Source organism: Cynocephalus volans, chromosome 1, assembly GCF_027409185.1.
Source record: "Cynocephalus volans isolate mCynVol1 chromosome 1, mCynVol1.pri, whole genome shotgun sequence".
NCBI classification, from domain to species: Eukaryota; Metazoa; Chordata; class Mammalia; order Dermoptera; family Cynocephalidae; genus Cynocephalus; species Cynocephalus volans.
The window spans coordinates 131993016-132015718 of record NC_084460.1 but is presented as its reverse complement, the minus strand read 5'-3'; the positions used below and the strand labels follow the sequence as shown (position 1 = coordinate 132015718).

General features: G+C 40.8%; 1 protein-coding gene across 1 annotated transcript in view; it reads right to left on the bottom strand.

The window, feature by feature from the left end:
• CCDC80 (coiled-coil domain containing 80) overlaps nucleotides 1–20675 on the bottom strand; it is a 31048-nt gene extending 10373 nt beyond the window's left edge. Inside the window, exons 1-4 of the mRNA XM_063098400.1 lie at nucleotides 19892–20675; nucleotides 17574–19477; nucleotides 11256–11412; nucleotides 790–926 (exon numbers count right to left, since the gene is read on the bottom strand). Coding sequence (XP_062954470.1) covers nucleotides 790–926; nucleotides 11256–11412; nucleotides 17574–19466 — 2187 coding nt within the window. The 5' untranslated portion in view covers nucleotides 19467–19477; nucleotides 19892–20675. The remainder of the gene's footprint in view (nucleotides 1–789; nucleotides 927–11255; nucleotides 11413–17573; nucleotides 19478–19891) is intronic.
• Between the last annotated feature and the right edge of the window lie 2028 nt (nucleotides 20676–22703).

Sequence of the window (22703 nt, the reverse complement as noted above, 5' to 3'; positions counted from 1 at the left end):
AGTATGGTATACTATCAATGTACTAGAACGGTTAAGACAGGGGGCTCTGGAGCCAGCCTGTGTGGTAATAAAGACTAAAGTCACTAACTGGGTGAACTTGGGCTAGTTACCTTAACCATTTTGAGCCTCTGTTTTTTTCCTTTGTGAAATAAAAATAATACTGGTATTTATCTTCAGCATTTTAGATAAGAATTGCAAATGGTTGAGCAGAGTGCCTGGCATAAGGAAAGCACTCAATAAAGTTAGCTATTTTTGTTGTTGTTATTATTATTATTATTATTATGACTACATGGCATAGTTTTTCATGGTTTAGGACTTTTGTCCCTAAGCATAAAAAAGAAGTTTAAAACCCTACAGCCTTGTTCATGTTGGATCAGGAGGTAAATTTCCAGGCCCTTCCAAAATAGGCCTGTGTTAAACGTGGGTTTCTTGAAGACAAACACCACACCCTTCACCTTTTATCCCCAGGGCATTGCACATTGTAGTTATACAGCATGTGTCTGATGAATGCGTGATACTGACATTACAAAAGAATTTAATTTGAGTCAAGTAGTGGGCCATGGGGGTCAGTCCAACCCAATCTTTTCTGGAGCCACATTTCTAGACACAAATTCATAGGACAACATGGAACATTTGGGTTGTTTCAAAACCTTACCACTTATGAAATAATTTGTACTTAACTCATATGTGTAATGGATTCATTGACCAAAAAAAAAAAAAAAAAAAAAAAAAAATCACAGTTACTATTCTGAGGAATGGCATTGCATCATCCAAAACAAGAACCTGTACCTTGACTCTCAGATCCACATCCGTTAGCACCATGAAGAAGTCATTGTAGGTCATTCCATACTCTTTCCTCAGCTCACTGATGAGATGCTGGTCTACCAAGTCTTCATCATCCACCACTCGCATGGGTTTCTCATTATCTTAAGGCAAATGAAATGGGAATAAAATATGGGTGTGGTAAGACAGAATCTGTGGCAAGTGAATGAGTGGAGGCTCTGGGCTTCCACCCTTCTATAATTACACCGGCCTTCATTTGTTTTATATATTCAACTCACATTGTGAATGAAGGGTTTCAGAGTGAATTAGTAAATATAGAAACAAACAAATAAAAAAACTAGTCTTAAAAGTCACTCTCCTAAAGACGATCAGGGCCACATCTCTGCCCACCCCATTCTAAATCAGAAGGAGCAAAGTGAGAACGAGACTGGTGAGTCACCCCTGGAAGAAGACTTCCAGCTCACCCAGGGAATGAGTCTTCACCCTAACCCACCAGGGAACTAGACCCGCATACTTCTGTTAAGCTTTATTTCCATTAAACATAATTCTGAGTCTAAAGTCTGTGTGGGTTCCTCCCTTGCAGTATAGAATTAACTTTTGACTAAGTAAACATGCCATAGCTGTAGAGAAAAATAAAAAGTCTATATTCAAAACTAGTCACAGGTTCATTTTGGCCCCCAAAGAAGTCAAGCTATCAATTCATAATGCAAATTTTGTAAGTGAATACAATTTCAAGCAAAGTGTGACTGAATTTATGGAAGTTAGCACCAATTATATATTTTTTCAATCATCAAACCCCAAAATAAATTATTACAGCTCAGAAGGGCTACTGAATGTGTTACTGGGTTAATGGGAAACATGAAAATTAAGGTAACTGAGGCTTTACATGGCAACTCATATGTCTGGGTAGCATTTTATCATTTCCAAGGATAGGACAGCTTTATTCACTTCTTCCTTCCTGTACAGGTCACAGTGTTTCTAGATTTTTTATCTTCAAAATAACCCCCTATGTTAAAGATAAATGTGAAAAATAACATTAGCAAATATGTGATGATAGGATATTAGCAAAGAGTTTATCAGTTACAATCAGCATCACCACCATAATTTTGCATATACAGAGTTTATAGCTTGAGTACCATAGACTATTATTCTTTTTAATAAGAAAAGGGGGCAATTACAATTTAACTATTACTTTGATTTATTTGATAGGATTGTTGGAAGTATATAAACAGGAAGTTTGATTTCTCCAAAGCAAATCAAAATAAGAGGGGTAAGAAGGTGTCTCTTTTCCTCCGTAAAGTCATAATAGTGGTTCAAGGAGGTGGTTCAAAGGCATGGAACTGAGAGCCTGGAGGTGGACCAAGGACTGTCTGCAGATGAGAAATAAATATGCCTTATACATATGAACTATTTTCATATGTACATTTTTGTTGTCATTAACAAAATATAAATTAAAAGGATTGTTAGATTCATGTTGTTGCATTTTTTTAGTATATCTTGTTGAGTATAAAAAACAAGTTACGGAATAACATGTATGAGGGTACTTCAAAAAGTTTGTGGAAAGATAGAATTAAAAGATAATACAAATATTTCCATAAACTTTTTGAAGATATCTCATATAGTATGACTTTATGCTTGTTTAAAAGGAAATAAAGCAAAAGAAAATACATCCATATGGGAATCCACATAGGAAAAGGTCCAGAAGGACACACAGCTGATAACAATGGTTACCTCTAGGGAGTGAGATGGGAGTGGGGAGTGGTGAGGTGGAAACTTTCACTATTTACTCTGCCTGTCTATATTATTCAAGTTTTAACAAGAAGGATATTTTCCTTTGTGAATAATAATAATAATAAAGAAACCCATAAACAAATTTTTTAAATGTGCTTAATAATTAATGTTCTGATTCCAAGTCTTTACAAACCAGATTTTATCTTGCACCTAGGAATTACAATTTTAATTCCCAACATGCATACATTTTTGCTTTTTTTTATTTAACAAAACATTTATCACCAGTGTCCTAAGTCAGTTCTGTGTTGGGTGCTAGATTCAGAGATCATCAAGTTCCAAGAACCAAAATTAAAACATTAGCATCTACCTTACATATGAAGTCACAAAAACAATTGAATGGCTCAGATGGAAGGAAGTTAGAGTTTACAGTAGATTTTAAAAATGGCCCCACCTCTACCTATACCTATTCCCTTTTCCCAGTATCTAAAGATCCCTGTTATGGTGAATGTGTTGAACTGTCTTGTCTCTTGATTTTGAGCTCATCTACACCACTTGCTTTGGCCAATGGAATATCAGCACAAGTGACACAAGCAGAGGCTTAGAAATGGGCTACACATTTGAGATTGCTCTTGCCTCTATCATTAACGTGAGAACATATCCACACTAGCTTACTAGAGGATAAATCAAGCCAAATTACCCAGTTCTCATCCCAGCCAAGGCTATCCCAGATCAGCTGACAGCCTGTTGACCCCCAACATGTGTACAAGCCCAGCCAACAGCCACAGAACCACCTTGCCAACCCATAACTGATTGCAGATGCATAAGCAAACCTAACCAACCCAGCCCAGCTGAACTCTACAGACTTGTCACTAAATGAATGTTTGTTGTTACATGCCACTGATGTTTCTGGGTCTCTTCTACATTGTGGCAATAGATAATTGGATACAGACATTACCCAGCTTAACTAAATTACATTACTGAGGCTGAAACTAAGGAACTGTAGTGGATGCTGTAGTGTGCTATACAGGTCCTACCTTCAGAACTGAAATTGCTGTGAATGTTAGCAGCTGGATCCCTCTCTAAGAATTGCTCTCCTTAGAAGAGAGATGCCTTTCCCCAAGTCACACCCCGTACTAGGGGACAGCTCACATTTAATGGTTGATGCAGTGGGGGAGAGGATAGAAATAAAAGCTGTCCTATTTGCCTCAAAGTGGACAAACTTAAAGGGCTAGCTACATTGTAGCTCAAATTCTCCCTGTGTCCGATCTTGCATCTCTCACTCCTCATAGGTATTATTCTTCCTGAGAATATACCCCATTAACCTCCTGCATGAGGTCATAGTCTCAGAATCTGTTTCTCAGAGAACATAATCTATCACAGAATCTATCCTGAGAAGAGGAGTGACTTGCTCAAGTTCACATTTCTAGTTAATAACAGAGTGAGGGTTAGGACTCAGGGAATATGACCTCACTTCTGTCCAGTGCTCTCTCTACTATACCAAAATACCACACGCTTAAAAGTAGAGAGGACCCAGGACCAAGATTTAAGGCAAACATTTTTCTAGCAGTACATGGCAATCTGGTTCTTCCTTTCAACTAAAATGTTTTCTGAAATATTTCAACTGAACATTAGAAATAAAACATTTTGCACTCTCAGACTACAGAAATATCTACATATTTGTGCTGAGTAGGAGAATCTACCAAAGAAAAACAATGAAAGCCCTGATTGACACTCGATTCAACTAGGATGGGGGCAACTCTACATCAGGACAGAATCTGTTCCAGGCCAAATTCTGAGGAAGGTACATGCTCCTGTCTCCAGCCTCCTGCTCCTGCCACAAGTCTCTTTATGCTCTGCATTCTGTCTAAATCAGGGCTGGGAAAACAAGAGGTTCTCTCCAGTCTGGAAAAACAATGTAGAGTTGGCAACTTCTTGCTAAATTTATCCAAGTCTGTCTAAGCTCTAGTCCTTATCAGGACTTGCAGGGTTGCTGGGCTTAGAAGCAAAAATGCTTTAGGAAACATCCTATAAACCATCTACATGCTCCTGACCCAGATAAAATGACTCACAGATGGGATTTGGACCTAAGATTATTAAGAAGAGGAATGGCCAGGTAGGGTGAACTCTGTAATGTGATGGTAAGGACTGGCCTGAGAAGTGGGAAATTTGCCTAGATCCCCATCCTTTAAAAACCTCAACCTCAATCGGTGGTCAAATTCAGATTGTAGTAAATTTCTTCATTTATTTGTGTTTCCATGACTGACTATAGATGGTAATGACACTGCAGAAATTTAGCTTCAATTATATTAAACACCAACTGTGTGCCAGGCATTACGTTTAAAGCTTTCATCTGTGTCTGCTTCTTCTCTGTGACATCCATGGTTTCTCTCCCTCCAAACTTATCTTTCCTAAGTTCAGGCCATTCCACCAATAGCTAGACCACTTCTGCTTTTCCCATTGTTTCAGATGTTCCCGATCTCCTCTAGCAGTTTTTCAAAGTATAATCTGCTATCTACCTTCGTCAAAATCACCTTGAGTGCTTGTTAAAATCACAGTTCTTGAATCCAGACCAATTGAATCAGAATCGCTGGTGGTGAGGCCCAGGAATCTGCATTTCAACAAGTTTTTTGGTAATTGTTATGTGCTCTTAAGGACAGACAGCTACTGTCCCACAGTATAAAATCTAAATCCTTGTCATAGCATACAAGGCCATTTATGACATGAACTCTATCTTAATAAACATGCCTATTGACTCTTCATTCATACACTATACACCAGCCCTCTGTTTTCAGTTTCTAGAAACATACCCTCTCTTCCTGGAATGCTATCCAGATACTTATCTACAAGGGTGCTCCTAATTACCCATGCAACCTGTCTTTACCTTACCTGTGCACTCATAACATTTTTGCATTCCTCTGTAATAATGCTTATTACCTTGCATTGCAACCAGTTGTTGACATGTCTATCTTCCCAACAGATATGAACTCAACAACAAGGACTGAGTCTTTATATGCATTCAACCTGGCACAGTTCCTGGCACACAATAGGTACTCAGTACAGATTTGGTGATCATTAAAACTCTCCCCTAAGAAAGATATTACATATAAAAAAGAAGGTAGTGAAAGATAGACTGAAGAAGGCGACTGATTCTGGGTCTGTGTAGAAAACCCACCATCGAACCTTCACACTTTCCTTTGATCTTGTGAGCCTGCAACACAGCCAAGTCTAATGTAATTTGAGAAAACACATCCATATATATTTATTTTCTAAATTTGGGTTTGCATGCATTAGGTCTTTTAAATAAAACATATCTGTAAGGCATTTAAAATATAACTACCCTTTTTGGTAAGTCAGTACAGGCTAAAAACCTCATTTGTACGAAGCTAAATCTGGAGGCATACTCCAGTAGAAGCTGACTTGTTTAAAAGCAATATTCTCAAGAATATCACCAGGACTGCTGAGCAGTCTACAGTAGATTATTTCAGTTAGGATAACCTTGGCCTCCAGCTATGGGACTTACTTCCTTTTGATTAAATGATTAAATGACTTTGGGGTTGATCTCCTAACTCTATGAGTGGGTCATTTTCCTACCTATCACCCCCCTGCAAGATGAGTGACAGGACTGAATTCACAGGAGGGACTAATCTGCTACTCTCACTTAGTCTCTAGAAAGAGCAACTAGTCTTATCAATGAAGAATGTGCTTTTCTGTCCTATAGACTGACTCATAAAACCTTAAATGTTATTTAAAATTTATTTGAAAAGCATATTCAGAAATCTTTAGTGATTTCATATGGTTTACCAAATAAAGTTTGAATTCTTTGCCCTGGTATTTGAAATCTTCTAAAACCAGGTGCCAAGCTACATTCCTAGCCCTCTCTCCCCATCTTATTCTACACCCAACCTTCTGCTGGAGATCAAACCTAGCTGCAAATCAGAATCACCTAAGCAATATTTTAAAAACATGATTCCTGGACCCCATCGCTAAACTGAAAAGTCATTATCTTGGAGTGGGAAGGGGAGCTGGGAGTCTGAATTTTTCTTCTAGTTTATATACAGTGCCTATACACTGAGATGAAAAAGACCAACTAGAAAAAGACCCAATGGAAAAGTGGACAAAGAGCACAAAGATGAAATACAATGCTCCTTAAACATCAAAAGATGTTCAACTATACTTACAAAAAGAGAAATGCAAGCCAACACTACCCTACATCGATATCAATTTTTGCATATCACATTGGTCAGAAATATCCAAAAGTTTGTTCATGTAGTGTAATTGGAGAGGTTTGAGGAAACAGACACTCAAACATAGCTGGTGGAATTGGAAAATGATACAACTTGTATGGAGAGAAATCTGTCAGTATCTATCAAAACTAGACATATTTTCTGTTTGGTTCAACAATCCTACTTCTTAGAATCTATTGTAAAAATACACCCACAATTTCACAATTAATAACCTTGTACATATATCACTCTATGTATGTGTGATACATATATAATAAGAAAATACTGAAAACAATCCAAATGTCCATCAACAAACTGGTTAAATAAACTACGGTAGAATCTCACAATGGTTCAAAAGGAATGGGGAAGATCTCTACATACTTATAAAGAAAGATCACCAGGAAATATATTTAAGCCAAAAAAGCAAGATGTGAAACAGTATATATACTATACTATATTTTGTATAGAAAGCAAGGGAATACAGATATTTACATTTACTTGTATTTGCATAAAGAAGCACTACATGAAAAAACAAGGAATTGTAAAAATGATGATGTATAGGGGGCAGAGAGCAGCAGGGTAAAGGGGTCAAGAGTGGGTACAAGAGCTGTCCGTGCATATCTTTTTATATAGCTTTGACTTTGGAATCCAGAAAATGTATCCTTTCTTTAAAAAATTAAATAAAAACAAAAAACTTTGATAGAGTCATCACCTGTGAAAAACAGCTACTCATTTTTCAAGGTCCCACATTAAATCAACCCACTTTTCAGACTTCTCTGGTATTTACAATACCTTCTCTGATGACTGCAACTGGAAGAGCTTATCCCTCCACCACATTCTTTAAACACCTGTTTTGCACACTTGACCTATCAGGCACTTTTCACCCTTGATTGTCAGGGTTTGATCTTGACACTGACACACTTTATATTGGAGGCAGCAAATGGCAGAGGAATAGGATGACTGAACAAGTCAGGAGACAGGCTCTCTAGGCTCTACGGCACAGAACGGTTGATAATAGAGGACTGAGTAAACCGACGGGACACTGGCCAGTGTATGGAAATCTGAGCACCCACCCAGCCTCTCCTACCAGCTCAGGGTGGCAGCGTCTAGAGAGAGCAGTTCTCAGGCACTCTCACCACTGAAGAAAGGAGAAGTTGGGGAACAAAGGGTCAATTTTTTAGGACTGCCCCTGAAGGAAAGAAACATTTTTGGATTGTTACAAATCCTGATGATTTTGAGGCTTTGCCATAGAGAATAATTCTCTTCAACAGGATGAAAGACAGAAAGAATATTTTATGCTGATATGTATTCTATCATTCTCATTTACAAAAGCTATTTTAAAAAATCACCTATGAATTTCTTACTCATATGTAAGTAAGGAAACAACGCTTTCTCTCTCCTTGTTGCCACATTCTACCTCCATCAATTTTTCCACCTCTCATTTTATCAATTACTCTCAAACTCACCTTCCTTCAAAAGAAGCTATCAAAGAACTTCCTTTGTCCTATAAAATGTCCTGCGTGTTCTGCCCTTAAAATTTGGTGATCAAATACCCGTGTCAAAATATTTTCATCTCTACATTTTGCTAAGAATGAAACCTGCTTGCTGTGTTTCCCATCTCCGACTTCTTTTTATTCTGTGATAAAGCGCCTTTTGCCGGCAACAACTTCTTCTCTGACAAACTCTGTCTATAATGCATGCACTTAACATACACACCAATATTCCTATCCTGGATTGGCATTTTAAAGACCACTAACAATAAAAAAAAATGCCTTTATGTGTTAGGTCATTTTAAACCCACACGTGTAATATATTCTGTGCTGGCAAAACCAGGTGGGCATTGGAATTTGCTCAAGCATAAATAACTTTCTTTGGACTAAAGCCTGAAGTCTTAAGGTAAGTTTCTTGATGTTTGTAGGTCCATCATCAATGGTCCAACTTCATTTAGCAAGATGAAACTGCTGGAGAGTACAGCCCACACCGTCGCTGGCTGTGGGCCTCTGCTTTCAAGACCCAGTAAAAGTCTGGAAGAGTAGGCAGTGCTTGATTTATTTTTAAGGAAAAGTAAGGCCATCTGATAGACTTCCAGCTGAAAATCAGTCAAGGCTGGGGTTTGGTTCACTAAGACCGTGGCTCATGCCAATTCTTATTTTCCCATGGCTGACTCCCAGTCTTGGCTGAAAGTTCTACAGCCTTTCCCATAAGGGTAGCCTGGGACATGACACAAGGACAGAAAGGGCTTCCAAGAATTAAATGAGACACAAAATATCGCCCTTCCCACCCCCCTCCCGCCGCAATCAGGTCCAGGCTGCCATTCAGTGAGGCAAATACCCAAATCACAATACCTGATTTCCAATAAAGCAGGAAAGAAAATCTCAGCCCGTCTACAGTTCATACAATCCAGATGTCTAGAAAACAGCAGGATTATGCTAAAAATTTGCCAAGGCAGCACCAGATGCTTATTATACAACCTTATAGAAATTGAGGTAGAAGATATGATTTTTCCAAACTTCTCTGAAATAAGGAATGAGAATACTTTGTAGAAGACTTTGACATCAGGAACACCTGGTTGAGGAGGGTTTTCATCACCAGCCAGCACCAGTCTGTACTGCTTTGAATCTTACTTCCTCTCTAGACATCTGGAATATAATTAAGCTCACCGGCTTTGTGCTACTATTTGAGAATCCAGGAAACAAATGATTGAATCCCAGTTAACCACTAAATATGAAGCATTATAAGACTCTTAAGCTTCAGTTTTGTCACCAGGAGTAGTAATGTAGCCTGACCTGGAAGAGTAGATGTGAGGGTTCATACGTCAACATTCTGCAATTAGCAGAAAGCAATTACAAGTATTTTGCAATTATTGGTGCTCTAATGACAACTGTGACAGCTCATTGATCTCCAGATAACTGCCAGATCAAATGGTGGTGATGACAGTGACCACAATAATTGTGCATTTTTATACATTATCTTATTCAATCCTTACCATAGTCCATGAAATAGATATGATTACTTTTGAACTAAGACTTAGGGGGTAATTTGCCCAATGTCACACAATAAATAAATCGTGACTCTGAATTTAAATCTGTTTGTCTGCCTCCAGAACTTTTGTGTCTTCTGTTTGTATGATTATTGCTGTTGTTGTTTTGGTTAAGGACACTCCTTCTTTTTATTTTTTTGTTTCCCCCCAAACATACCCACAGTACAGGATAAATGTCCACAGCCAATCACCAATCCACAATGATTTATAATGGGTCATGAAAGAATGCTATTTATTTTTCCTTTGTAGCCATTTGAGGGTATGGTGAGCTAATGAAAGCACAGAATGAATAACTGAAACTTTACACCTGAGTAAGTTCTAGAGATCTGCTGTACAACATTGTGCTTATAATTAATAATACTATATTTTGCACTTAAAATTTTAAGAGTGTACATCTCTTGTTAAGTGCTCTCACGACAATAAAAAAATATGATTTAGAAAGCTAGGCCATATTCAAATCAAATTGACATTATCATGACATAATTATGTGTTCAATTATACCAAGATCATCTGCCAGAAAAATCTGTAAGATAATGTGTTATATGTATTGAAGTTAAATGTTAACTAATGGGGAAAATATATTTTACATTCAGTTGTTTTTAGATGAAATATGTTTTACGAAAAAATGCAGAATATGCAAATAATGGAATATGAAGGGTTACTCTAAAGGATTTTCATTATAATTAAAACAAGAGCAATAAAAAAAAAACTGGTAGAGAAAGCATATTAAAAAAAATTTGCTAAAAAAAATAAAGCCCTAGAGATGTAATAATTATAAAAACTAGGTGGGTCACATTTGGGGCTTCTGACTATGAGGTCTGACTAATGACAGTAAGCCTTGCAACATTCCCATGAGAACTGCAGTGAGTTAGAGCTCAGCTGCCCAATGCTGAGCTGTTCGCCTCATGAATCTCACATGCATCATTAATATGAAAAATTGTGAAAATTCTAAACTCAGCCAAATTCTTCTGCTCTCCAAAAGGACTTGGGTACAGTTCAGTCCATATTTTCAGTAACTTTTCATTTAGCTGAACAGCTTCTCTCAGCTCTGGTTAATTCCCTCCTCAGGCTTGCCAGAGTCAAGGACTTCCAAGAGTCTGGCAGGTCACCTGCAGCACAAAGCCTTCAGGAAGATCAGAAAATGTTGCTCACAGGCAAGAAGATTGGGGATGCAGAGGAAAGTGTCTGAATCCCTCTCTGATTCTCCCCCACATTGTATTACTTTCTCATTTTTCTCCACCTTACTGACTTTCAGACAATAGTGTTCTTGCATGTTTTTCATTTTAAAGTGCTGAAACTTAAATCAGAACAACCCTGGAATAGCTACGTAAATTGGTAGGCAAACTTGCCTGTTTTGGAACTAAAGATCCTTCTGGGCATCTGAATTTTCCTTTTGACCCCCCACCTACCTTTCCCATAAAGTTTGTCCCACCTTAGTATGAAAAAAACAATAATATAATTAAAATGTTTAAGAGAACCTAGCTGGAAGTGGTCGATTTTCATGGTGCTGTTGTTGACAGGGCCAAAGACAGTGATAACGGAGATTTTCCTGGTGGCCATCTTGCAGAAACTTTCCAGATACTCATCCCGTTGTTGCACATACATGTTGTTCTCAGCCTTGGGAGCAGTGATCAGCTGTAGGTCAAGGACAAGCAAATATTAATTCATAGTGATAGCTTCACATTGAGGCAAAACCCAAAGAGATGATCTGGAATAGATGGCTGGTAGTGACTAACATCTAAACTGCAGAATATTCTGTTGACGGTTAGCATAATCAGGGCCATAAAAAGGCCTTTTGGAAAGGCCTTTTTTTTTTTTTTTTTAAATTGGCTCCAGACAGCTTAGTGCTTTCTACTCACTTCCATTATTTACCTTCATTACTAGTCTCCATGTGTCTCGGTTTTCTCATTTGTGAACTCCACACAGGAATACTTATTTTGCAAGGCTGTTGTGAGCATTATATGAATTCTTGGCATGCAAAAATTGTTCAATAAATATTATCTCCCTTTTCTCATTTTGATCTTCATTATTGTAATTGGCCGATCAGACATTGGCTAATTTAGTAGTTACTACTATTATTTCACATTCCACAGGGTTGAAAGAGTTTCACAGCCAGGCCTCGGCACTATGGAACATTCTATGGCTTAGTATTTTTATTAGGCAATCTTGCAGAAAATTTTTATGATGGCCTTTTGGCCTGTGTTTTGTCACATAGAAAATATTCATTGTCACATTGGGCCAGCACAGAGCTCATGGTGGATATCTTTCAATATTGCAGTCCTCAAACAGGATGGTTTTTAAACTTTCAGTTTTAGACTTTTCTCCAATTCAGACCTGGTATTTTTCACCTGGCCCCTAAGAATTCTCTATACGTGACAAAATACTAACCCTCATGGGCATTAAAATATGTTCACTAGCCTTTCATTGGAATATTAACAAAAGTTTTCTAGAATGAAGTTTATTGGTTTTTGTTCCTTTTTGAGATTGTTATTTATTTGAAATAGACATTATCTAGTTTATTTATCAGCACCGCACTCTCCCGAGTGAGCCACGGGCCGGCCCAGTTTATTTATGATCTTGTGTTTATATGCCTATCTAGATGGACATGGTGGGTAGGAAAAGTTTGTTTTAGAAGTGTAATTTTCCAAGAGGAAAAATAATAAAATTCCTCCAAATATGTTCATTGATTCACACTTAGCCTTAAGAAAAGATTTAAGGTGGCTATAAAAAGGTACGGTTATTGTATTTTTGGTTTGTTTGTTTTTAATTAGCTATTTGGAATTTGAAAATATGTCTTCAGGTTTTAATGGTAGCCCAAATCCTGAAGGTCTATTTTAACTTGGTATTTTTAGGTTTTTCTTTCTGGCTCTTCTTTGTTCATAAACACACTATTTTGAAATAAATAAAGTGAATGTTTAGGTGAGAAAACGAAAGTGTAAAAACAAAAGTAAGGGAAAGAGATTCACTGTTAATGATTTTAGATCCTATTCTAAATTAAGGATAAGCCCATATTTAGAATATATTTAGAGTTGTTTCTAGGCACAGCTGCCCAGATGCTAGGTGACTGATGACTACCTGACACTGAAACTTCAATTCCATACATAAACTCTGTGACACTTTGTTTCATCCCTTGGCATGAATACTTACAATCCCTGGACAGACTGTGATATGGCAGGATTTTAAAGTCCTCAGAGCCCCCTCCTCTAGTTTTCTCCTCCTCTTTGTGTATAATTAAGAATTTCAGACAATGTATCATCATACAGAATCTCATCCTTCCCTGTGCGGTAGTTTCTCCCATATAGCTTTGCATGCAGTAGCATTAGGCTGTGGATACCAGTGGAAATCTCACTTAAATAAATAAAAACCTCTGATGTTTATTTTCACCTCAACACTTTTGCCCAAGAATGCCTTAACCCACGAGGGAGGTGACATTCATTTTTCATGACTCATTTCCTGGCTTGCTGACAGTCCTCCCATTCCTCCCTTTTGTGAGCTCTCCACCCCCCATAGCGAGAACAGTCTGAATTATGAAGTGAAAGGAATCTTGGACACAGTGGCTTAGAGAATGGGTGACTGCAGTCAAAGCTAGAGAGCTAGCTCAATCTCTGGCTAGCTTATATCCTTAACAAAGCCACTTAATCTTATGAACTCAGCTTTGCCATCTTTATAATGGAAAAACTTCCCTGCCAACCTCATAAAGCTGTGACAGTTAAGTGGAAAAAAAATTTACCTGTATAGGCTGCATGCCCCTGGGCACAACATATATGTTGGCTCTGAATAGTTCACCCACATTCCTTCCTCTGCCTTTGCCATGTCACCCATCCTGTCTCTTATGTCCCGCCCCACCACTGCCTTATCTGAATCTGAGTCTTTCTTCAAACGCAGCATCTCTCTTAAAATATTTTCTAGCCCATAATAATCACTTCATCCTTTTGATTACTATCCTTGTGTCTGCAGTGCTTATTTCGAATTTATGTATTTCCTTCACTTATTATTATCTTTTGTGTTGACCTCACACCTCCCCAACCAGAGTGTAAATTTCTCAAGGCATTGAAGCCCCAGAACCTATTACTGTCCTGCAGATGGCAGAAGCACAAATGTTGGCCCACATTCCTCAGTTTACATAGATCACCCCCATGAGAGGAGAAGGGAGTGACTCTAACAAAGGAGTCCCCTGGTTATGAATATCTACAGGCAACCCACAAACCAGTAAAGACACTCTCTTACATTTAATCTGGTCCTCGAGTTTGCATCAAGGAAAATAGAGTAGGCTGATCATCAGAACACATTTCAGGGACTCTTCCCTATGTATTGACATCTCTATCACATTCACTTTTTGGTTTGGCAATATGTCAGACAGTGTTTAAAATGAAAACCATTTTCAGTCCCCTCTTCCTGAAAAGAGCATCCTAGAACTCCTTGTAAACACTGTCTGTCACTTGGCCTCTTTCCAGTTTGGTGGCGATAAATCAGGACACGCGTCATGAATTTAAAATTGTGTTGTGGTTCTTTTTCATGTTTCTATTCCAACTAGTGTGTTGGCTCAGTGATCCTCAGAGGATAATGAAGCCTGTTTAGATAAGTCATGGAATAAACAGGAATAGGAAGATGCTAGGAGAAAGATTTTTTAAGTTGCAGATTATTCTAAATACTGTTAGACTCCAAACACTACATTCTTACAGGATTCTGAAAAATAGCTTTGAAGCTAGTAGTGTGCCTTAGTAAAGCAGAACTTTTAAATCTTATTAAAAAATTAAACCAAATGAGTAGACTGTTGTCCCTATATCCAGATTTCTGAAGTAAGGTTGAAAATACTAACCCACTTGAATTACAGAAGATTCAGTTGCTAAAGAATGCTTAAACTTGCACTTGAATTTATGCAGTTCTGCACTCTGAGGCACCTTGTAAACTGACGAGTAGGTAGATCTCAGAGCAATAAATGATGACTTGTCAGCTAAACTCCACATAGTCCAATGTTTTAGTGATAAACAGCTTACCTATAATCTCACTATAGCCAACCCTAAACTGACAAAAGCAGTCTAAAGGATTAGATTAACTGGGATTCAATCTATTATTCTTGACTGACTGCCTGGAAAGCCAGAGAATTGAGGTGCAGAGAACTAGCTGGGCATTTAGGGGCAGAAATTCCACATTTGTGCTAAGCACAAAATGTTGAAATTACTATACTTTACCATTTATGGAAACAAAATTTATTTATGAAAATAAATTTTAAGATGTTTATATTTATTAGCTAACAGAATAATTCCTGTTTCCCCTTCACTCTATGGCATAGGTCACAGAAAGACAGAATGGAGGAGTGGCTCAAGCTTGAGCTTTAAAAATAAACAGATCTGGGTTCTAATTCTACTTTGGCTGCATATTAGCTATACACTTTGGGTAACTTCTCAACTTCTCTAAGCTTCTATTTTCTCATTTGAAAAATGTGGTTAATAAATTATTCCGCCTGGGATTGTTGTGAGAATTAAACCTCACAGTCTCAGCAAAGCACTTTGCAGAATGTGCCTTTCTCTGTTGACAGGCTGAGAGGCAGGAGGTTTGAAGGACTGAACTCTGGCCTAAGAAGAGGATATCTAGCTCCACTTGCAGCTCCTTTGAAGGCCTCTAGGATGCCATTCACCCAACCACCACCTATACCGTTGCTGCCAGAGTCTCTCTAATTGGTTAAGTAGCAGTTATGTGAAATTTTCACATCTAAAGAATGATATAAATAAATGCAGAGCACTAGGGGTTTACAGTAAATTGTGGTTAGGCACCAGGTTACTAAAAAGCTGGAAAGATGAGCTGAAAGGCTGTACAAATTCTTGGAATGCAAACCTGCTTTCAGTTCGAGCACACTGGGTTGAATTGAGACCAGTTGGAGATAAATGTTCTCAGCCATACTAGAACAGCTTGAGAGTGCTACCCTTAGTGAATATTAATTGAATTACTGAGCTTCCTGAATAACATCAGCTGAGTTTGATTGAAAAAATGAGTGGAAAAGGAATAAATGGCACCAGCAGAGTCTATCATCCAGAAACACTGGTCTCCTCATTATCTGGTGAAACATTCTTATCTCTCCATCTTTTGCTTTTGTATCACGTTTATTTCATCTGGTCTTTTCTAATCCATTCTTATTTTAGACACTATTAGCTCTTCAGAAAACATGTTTCTGATGTGATCATCAGCTGGGCACGTGTAGGTGCAAAAGACTGAAATGCCTCCTGTTGGTATTTTCTTTCTAATAACAAACCGGGTTCCCTTGCTAGCCCCAAAGAGCCAACCCCACCAGGAGCAATTCCAGCTGGTTTCTGTTTTGCCTCACATGACATCAGCAAAAGCTGTCGTTTGCCTTTCATTTGCTAGAAATTTATGAGGGATACTGTTAAAAGCAGAAAAGACCCAGCTGGGGTTTCACATCCCTGACTAAAGGAGTGAAGAAAAGGAGGGAGAAATAAAAAGTATGACTAATATCAGGGATACAGTATGAAAACCTCTTTCTTTTGACTCACTAACTAGGGGCAATGGAAGTATTTGCCAGACGGGTGCACAACTACAATCCTCACATTTTCCCCATGATTATTTTTTCCCTGGTTATTTGCTTACCCTGTCGGCTAAATGGACAGAGTTGGGTGATGTGCTTTAGTGAGCTGGATAAAGTCCCAGGTACTCAGGAGGAGAGCAATGGAGCACACAATGAATGCTTTCCCATGCCCCAAAAGAAAGCAGTTCACCCCCATGGGTCCCCTAACAAACATTCAAGTACCAGCAAACATTCAAGTACCAGGTAGACTTCTACTCTGAAACCAGTGATTCTTCTGGTTCTAACTGGAATATTCCCATTTAAGTTTTTATACTCTGGGAATATCCAAGCAGTTATTAAACTACTCTAACAGATAGCCTATCATCTGATAACTTAAGTTTATATAATCACTTTAAGGCTTGTCTCCTTTTTCACACACTTGGGCAAAAGCACACGCACACACTCATGTTACAGAGCCCCAGGAGAAACTGACATATGGACTCCAAATTCAGATATATCTTTAAGGTATTGGAAATCGGAGCAATTAACCCAGTTCCCCACACTCCATCCCTTTGGCTCTTATTGGTAGCTGGACAGTGATGGGAGGAGGCAGCCTTTAAGGGGAGATTTCTGCCCACTGGTTTTGAAAGTATAAACAAAGATCACAGCAACAAGGTCCCTTCCCTACCCCCAGTCATACCCACCTCCCACTCAGTCTGCCTTACTTTCCCTTTTGAGGCTTCCAATGTTGATATAGACCTAATTAGGGAGAGAAGGGGAACTCTGCCATTTTTCCCCATACATTTGCTTCTAGTTCCTAAGTTCACACAGAGAAACCCTTTTCCTAAGTTGTAACTGGAACCAATGCATTTCATTTATGGAACTCCTTCAATCTCCTTTTATCCTTTGAACTTGGTAAGAAGGGAGCTGTGTTCAGAAACAGCCCCTGGAAAGGAGCAGAAAGGATGGGGGAGGGGTTCTGACAGTTTTGGAAGAAATTGATGGCAGGTGCTTCTCTGGGCTCATGTCTAAGGTCCCTCAGCCATGGATTCTACCTTAGGGCTGTGAGTTGTGTGGATAGAGGTTCATAGAGCCTCTAACTTGGAGTAGCTAATGGCCTGGCTGCCCTTTCTTGCCAAACTTCCTGATCTTCTTGACACAGTACAGGTTTAGTCAAGGCTAGTCTCTGGCAATGTGATTTTACAAAAATAACAAGACAAACATCAACATGCCCTGCGTCAGCCCACAGAACAATGGCAAGGAGATGATTACTTACAAGGAGCCTTCGTTTGCCTTCAAAGGACCCCAGCAGGTCAGCAACTGACTTCTTGGGACTCTGAATGAAATGTTTTGTGGTGGGTTTCTCATAGCCATCCTGCTCTGTTTTACCTGCTTTTTTCTTTTTGTTCTTCTCCTTCTCCTGCTTGCTCTTTTTCTCAGCCTTCTTCATTTGCTTTTCACTCTTAAGTAACTTGTCTGGTTTTTCATTCTTCACCTTTTTTTTCTTCTCCTTCTCAGGTTTCTCAAGCTTTTCATGCTTTTTAGTCTCCTTTGCTTTTTGGGGGGGAATATGCCCCACCTGCATCTCCTCCTCCAGCCGAGAGGCAGTGGGCTGGCTGAGGTCGTGCTTATCCTCGTACTCATTGCTGAGAATTTTGTCCTGGGCCTTTTTTTTGGGAGGTTTCCCCTTTGCGGGCTTGTGAGGACCTGGCACAACATTTGGGTCCCGGTGGCCATGTTCCCGCCTGTCCGTGCGGTTGTCCCGGAAGCGGCCTGGGCCAGCAGCCTTTGTGCTGGGCTCTGAGATGGTGGTGGGAGGGGCAGCCGTGAAGCTCTCGAAGCTGGTGGCCTTGCTGGGCTTCCTGGTGGCATGTGGCCTCTCCCTCTGCTGTTCTTTCCTGGGTGGAGGGTAGAGACTCTCTGAGACTGAGGGTCCCCTGGCAGTGGTCACCTCAGCTATTGCAGGGGGCCTGTGGGTGGCTGAGGAGGGGTGCTCTCGGGGGGTCCAGGGCCTTTGGGTGGTTGGAAAGGTGGTGGTGGTTGTGGGTCTTGCAGCTACTGTTACTACCCTGGATGTGGCCCGAGTTGCTGTTGTGACTGGAGCAGGAGGAAGGGTGGTGGCTCTGGGGGTCGGGGGCGGTGGGGGAGGAGCCGCCGTAGTGGTGGCCAGTTTTCTCATCACCTTCACCCGACTCTCTCTGGTTGGTGGGACTTGTGCTCTCCTTGGGTCTTCCTTCCTCTTCTCACTGCCCAGGCTTGGCCTTCCTGCTCCTCCTCCACCACCGTTCCCCTCCTCCACCACCTGGCCCTCTACACCAGAGGCCTTACATTTGGGGACAAACCCCTTCTGCCTGATCTTCTCTATCCTGCGGATGGGGCTCCGGTCGATGACCTCATACATAGCCTCCAGCCTGACCGGGTAAGGGTAGCGCTCTTCCACCTGCAGCGTCTTCTTCAGCAGTACCATGCCAAACTTGCCCTTTTCCAGCTTCAGGAAGCTCATCAGCTTTGGGATGAGGTTGGGGTCCAGGGGCTGCTCCAGGATCTGGCCCTCGCTCGTGATCCTTCGTACCTTGCCCCCTTCCTCACCTGCCTCGTGGAACAGCACAATCTGCTGGATGTGCCTTTCCGCCAGCTCGCAATACACATCATCCTTCAGGAGGCTCATCATTAGGCGGTAGTAGCCTTCCGAAGCATGTGGGGCTGAGATAACCCACAGCCTGTTCTTCCCTGCAAAGCTGGAAAGGATGTTGGGAGAGCTGGACCCAGAGGGGAAACGCAACATTCTTGACCGAGCTGAGGACCCCTCATCTCGGACCATCTCACGGGGAGAGCTCCTGGCTGTTGGTCTCTGCTCAGGTCTCACGAGGGCCCCGTTGATGCCTACGGGGACTGGCAGTGCCGTTGGGCGAGCTAGTCTCAATATTGGCACACTCCTCCTTCTTTGGAGAGGCTGAAGCTTGGGTTCTTCCAGGGTGGATCTCTCAATTCCACGAGATCTCCCCGTGTGCCTCAGAAACCGAACTGGCCGACCACTGACTGCCAAAACCAAAGGCACTTTCCGCCCTCCGTGGCTCCCTCTATTTGTGGCCTGGGGGTGGGGTTCTGATCCACACACCAGCCACACTGCCAACAGCATGGTGAAACGGGGTCCCATTCTCCACGTCATTGTGTAATCCGCTTTCAAAGGCAGCAGGGTCATGGACAGAAAGGGGAGGAGAATAAAAAAAAGAAAGAAAGAAAATTATTTAATTGCAAACAGAGCTGGTCATTTTCTCTTTCTGTATCTTGGCCAAGGGGGAGGGGGAGGAGTGGTTAGAGAAGAAGGAGAGAGGTCAGGGAATGGAAAATATGGTGAGATCTTGTTGCTTTTAATCCCCTGTAATTTGTCAGTGCTTAACAGGGACGGTTACATTAAGTAGGAAATCCAACTCAGTTCCTGGTCGGCTGCTTGCACTGTTTCAACTCTCTGGATGCTCCAGAGAAAATGTGAACTGAACATATTAATTATGACAACATTCTCAATTCATTTCTTCAAATAAGCAACAAAGAAGCAAACAAACACACCAGAGACAGAAAGGATCACACACTTACATTGTGGCTCATAGAGATGGAATGTAGAGGGTTTCAAAAGAAATCTGGAAGTTTGGTCCCCAGGACAGTTTCCTAGATGAAACACTTTTCCTCCCAACCCTCTGTCTCCTTTCTGAGGGTGAGCAGTACAAAGGGGTGTGCTGCTGTCCCAGCTTTCCAGTAGCACCACGGATCCGCAGCCTGTCCTGACTGAGCGCTGGGCTGATGTCTTTGCTTTGGGCTGAGTCTTTTTACCTTCTGGACAAGGAGGATGAGGTGATAGGAGCTGTCCTTTTAAATCTTTGTATCTCCATTTGTCTTGCAGTTTCTCTTTGGTCTTCTGCGTCTGTGTGTGCCAGTCGCTTGTGCCGACACAGGGCGTCCCTTAAAGTCGAGTCCTAGCGATTTCTGAATCTCTCTCTCTCCCTCTGCAGAGTTCCAGGATCCTTCTTATCACTCTTTCCCCCACAGTCTGGCTTAGTCCCTTTGTTTCCGGGCGTAAAAGCACTGGGATTAATATGTTTTCCAGGCTGAGGGAAAACACAGGAATGTGATGTTGAAAAAAGTCTCTTTTTCTTTTCCTACGCTCCTCTCCTCCTTTATTTCTCCCCACCTTTTTTCTTCCCTTTTCCTTCTCCTTCTCTTTCTTCTTCCTCTTGCCTGGACTCAGTCCCAGAAATGTCAGGACTATCTCAGTTTTGCTCCAAACCAAACTCAAACAACAGCAGCCACTGGAAATCAAGGAAACTTCACTAAGAATTTAACAGATCAGCAAAACACCGCCTCCTTCCAATTTCAGCACATTGAGAGTGAACTCGGTGAGGAGGGAGAGGACTGTTCTTTAGGGTGGCGGAAAGTTTTGAAACTCTACCCATCATCATAAATCACGTTAGAACAGGGTGACTGAGGACTTAACCCCTTCCATACCAAATAATCAGGGGACTTTCCTTTCCTGTCTGTTCTCACACTGCACTTTGGGAGGGGAAATTTCTCAGATTTCTGCATCTGGCTGTTTGGTTTTCTTACAGATACTCACTTGGGTCAGGGGGCTTGGCTGTGCATATATAGTCAGTATGTGTGTGTGTGTGTGTGTGTGTATGTGTGTGTATGTGTGTGTGTATATATATATATATATATATATTTCCATGAATATATTTTTATCTCTTTCTCCTTGCTTCGTGCTTTTAGTTTGAGGTTGGAAAAGCCCATGGAAAACATGACTGGGTTGTTTTTATTTTATGCTAATTGGAGATCATATTACTGGGTTCCTGGTCCTAGTTTCTCCTTGGCATGGAAGAAAGCTGGTAAAAGGTTAGAAATGCAGGGAATGGCTGCTGTTACTCTGAGACTGCAGTTGGCCATTACATTAGGGAACAGGCATTATGATCTCCAGCTTTAGTGCCCTGGCTACAAATGGTAGACTAAGGGATTCCTTGGAGGGCATGAGTCCGTGTGTGTGTGTGTGTGCGCGCGCGCGTGTGTGTGTGCGCGCGTGCGTGCGCGCATGCATATGTAGTGCAATATTTTGTTCTCCAGAGGCTTTAGGTGTCTGAAGGGCTTTATGCAATCCTTAGAGGTAGCCATATCAGGTTTCAAAGGAGAGAATGAAGCAGCTTTGGGCTTCCACCTCCTGGGTCTGCCATGAGAATTTAGCTTTTAGTGGGGAGGGAAGATGCCTCAGGTTATATGTATATCTCCTTCAGCCTCTTTAAGGGTGCACTGACTCTCCAAGTTGGTATAAAGTGCCACTGACAGTGGCAAGCCAGGGTTCTCAGAAGCCTTCTTGCAAGCCAGGCCACACTAATGGGTTCTCTCACTGGATAAAACCTCATCCCTTTTTGCTGCGCCTTGATTAGCCCCATCTTCCTGGGTTACATTTGCCTTTCCTCCATATAGCTCTGAGCATGGACTTGAGGAAGTCCTGTAGGGGACTGAGTGTGGAGCTCTCAGTCCATAGCTTGACCTCCAAGGGGTACCAAGAAGGAAGGCCCTCCTGTTATGCCCTCCTAGACGCTTGTGAGCACGGTAACAAAGGTGGGTTCAGGCAGAGTCCTGTCCACTAGAGGCAGAGAGGATTCCAGCTTTCATGAGATTCACCTGTTGATCAAATGCTTTGCACTTAGTTGGATGGTCCTAGATGTTATTTCCTTTCTTATCATTTCCGAATGTGTTCCTCACTATCCGTTACTGGGCCTTCTCCCTTCTGTCTTTTCCTTTTCTCTTTTCCCTACTAATAACAACTACATTTATTGAGCATTTTTACATGATGCTCTGGGCTTGGCACTTTCATATTTTATTTTATTCAACACCACAGCATTCCTAGGAGATAGGTAGGATGATACCCATTTTATAAACGAACAAACTGAGGCTTGGTGAGTTTAAATAACTTCCCTGTTGTAACACAAATGGTAAGTGATAGCTCTTAAATCTGAACCCGGGTTTAGAACTGTCTACAAAGCCCAATTCATTTCCTACCTATGCCTCTCTTTTTTTTTTCTCTTCCTTCAATTCCTTTTTGTGTTTCCCATGTTCATAGAAGAACCTCATGTATTTACTCAATCATAGTACTTACAGTTTTAAAGTCCTACTTTCTGAAATAATTGTGTAGATGTACTTTTTTTTTCCAACAGGTCCATAAAATTTTTTACCCATTTTCTTGAATATCTCATGGCTAACACCAACCTCCCAAAGATGTGCACAACATTCATCATCTGTGCATGTATAAAGCTCAAATACAGCCTTTTTAGCCATCTGGAGTTCCCCCAGAGGGGAAGCCACCCCAACCCTGAGCTGCATTTGTCTTCCTGGGACCTTGGGCTTTCTTCCCTTCTGT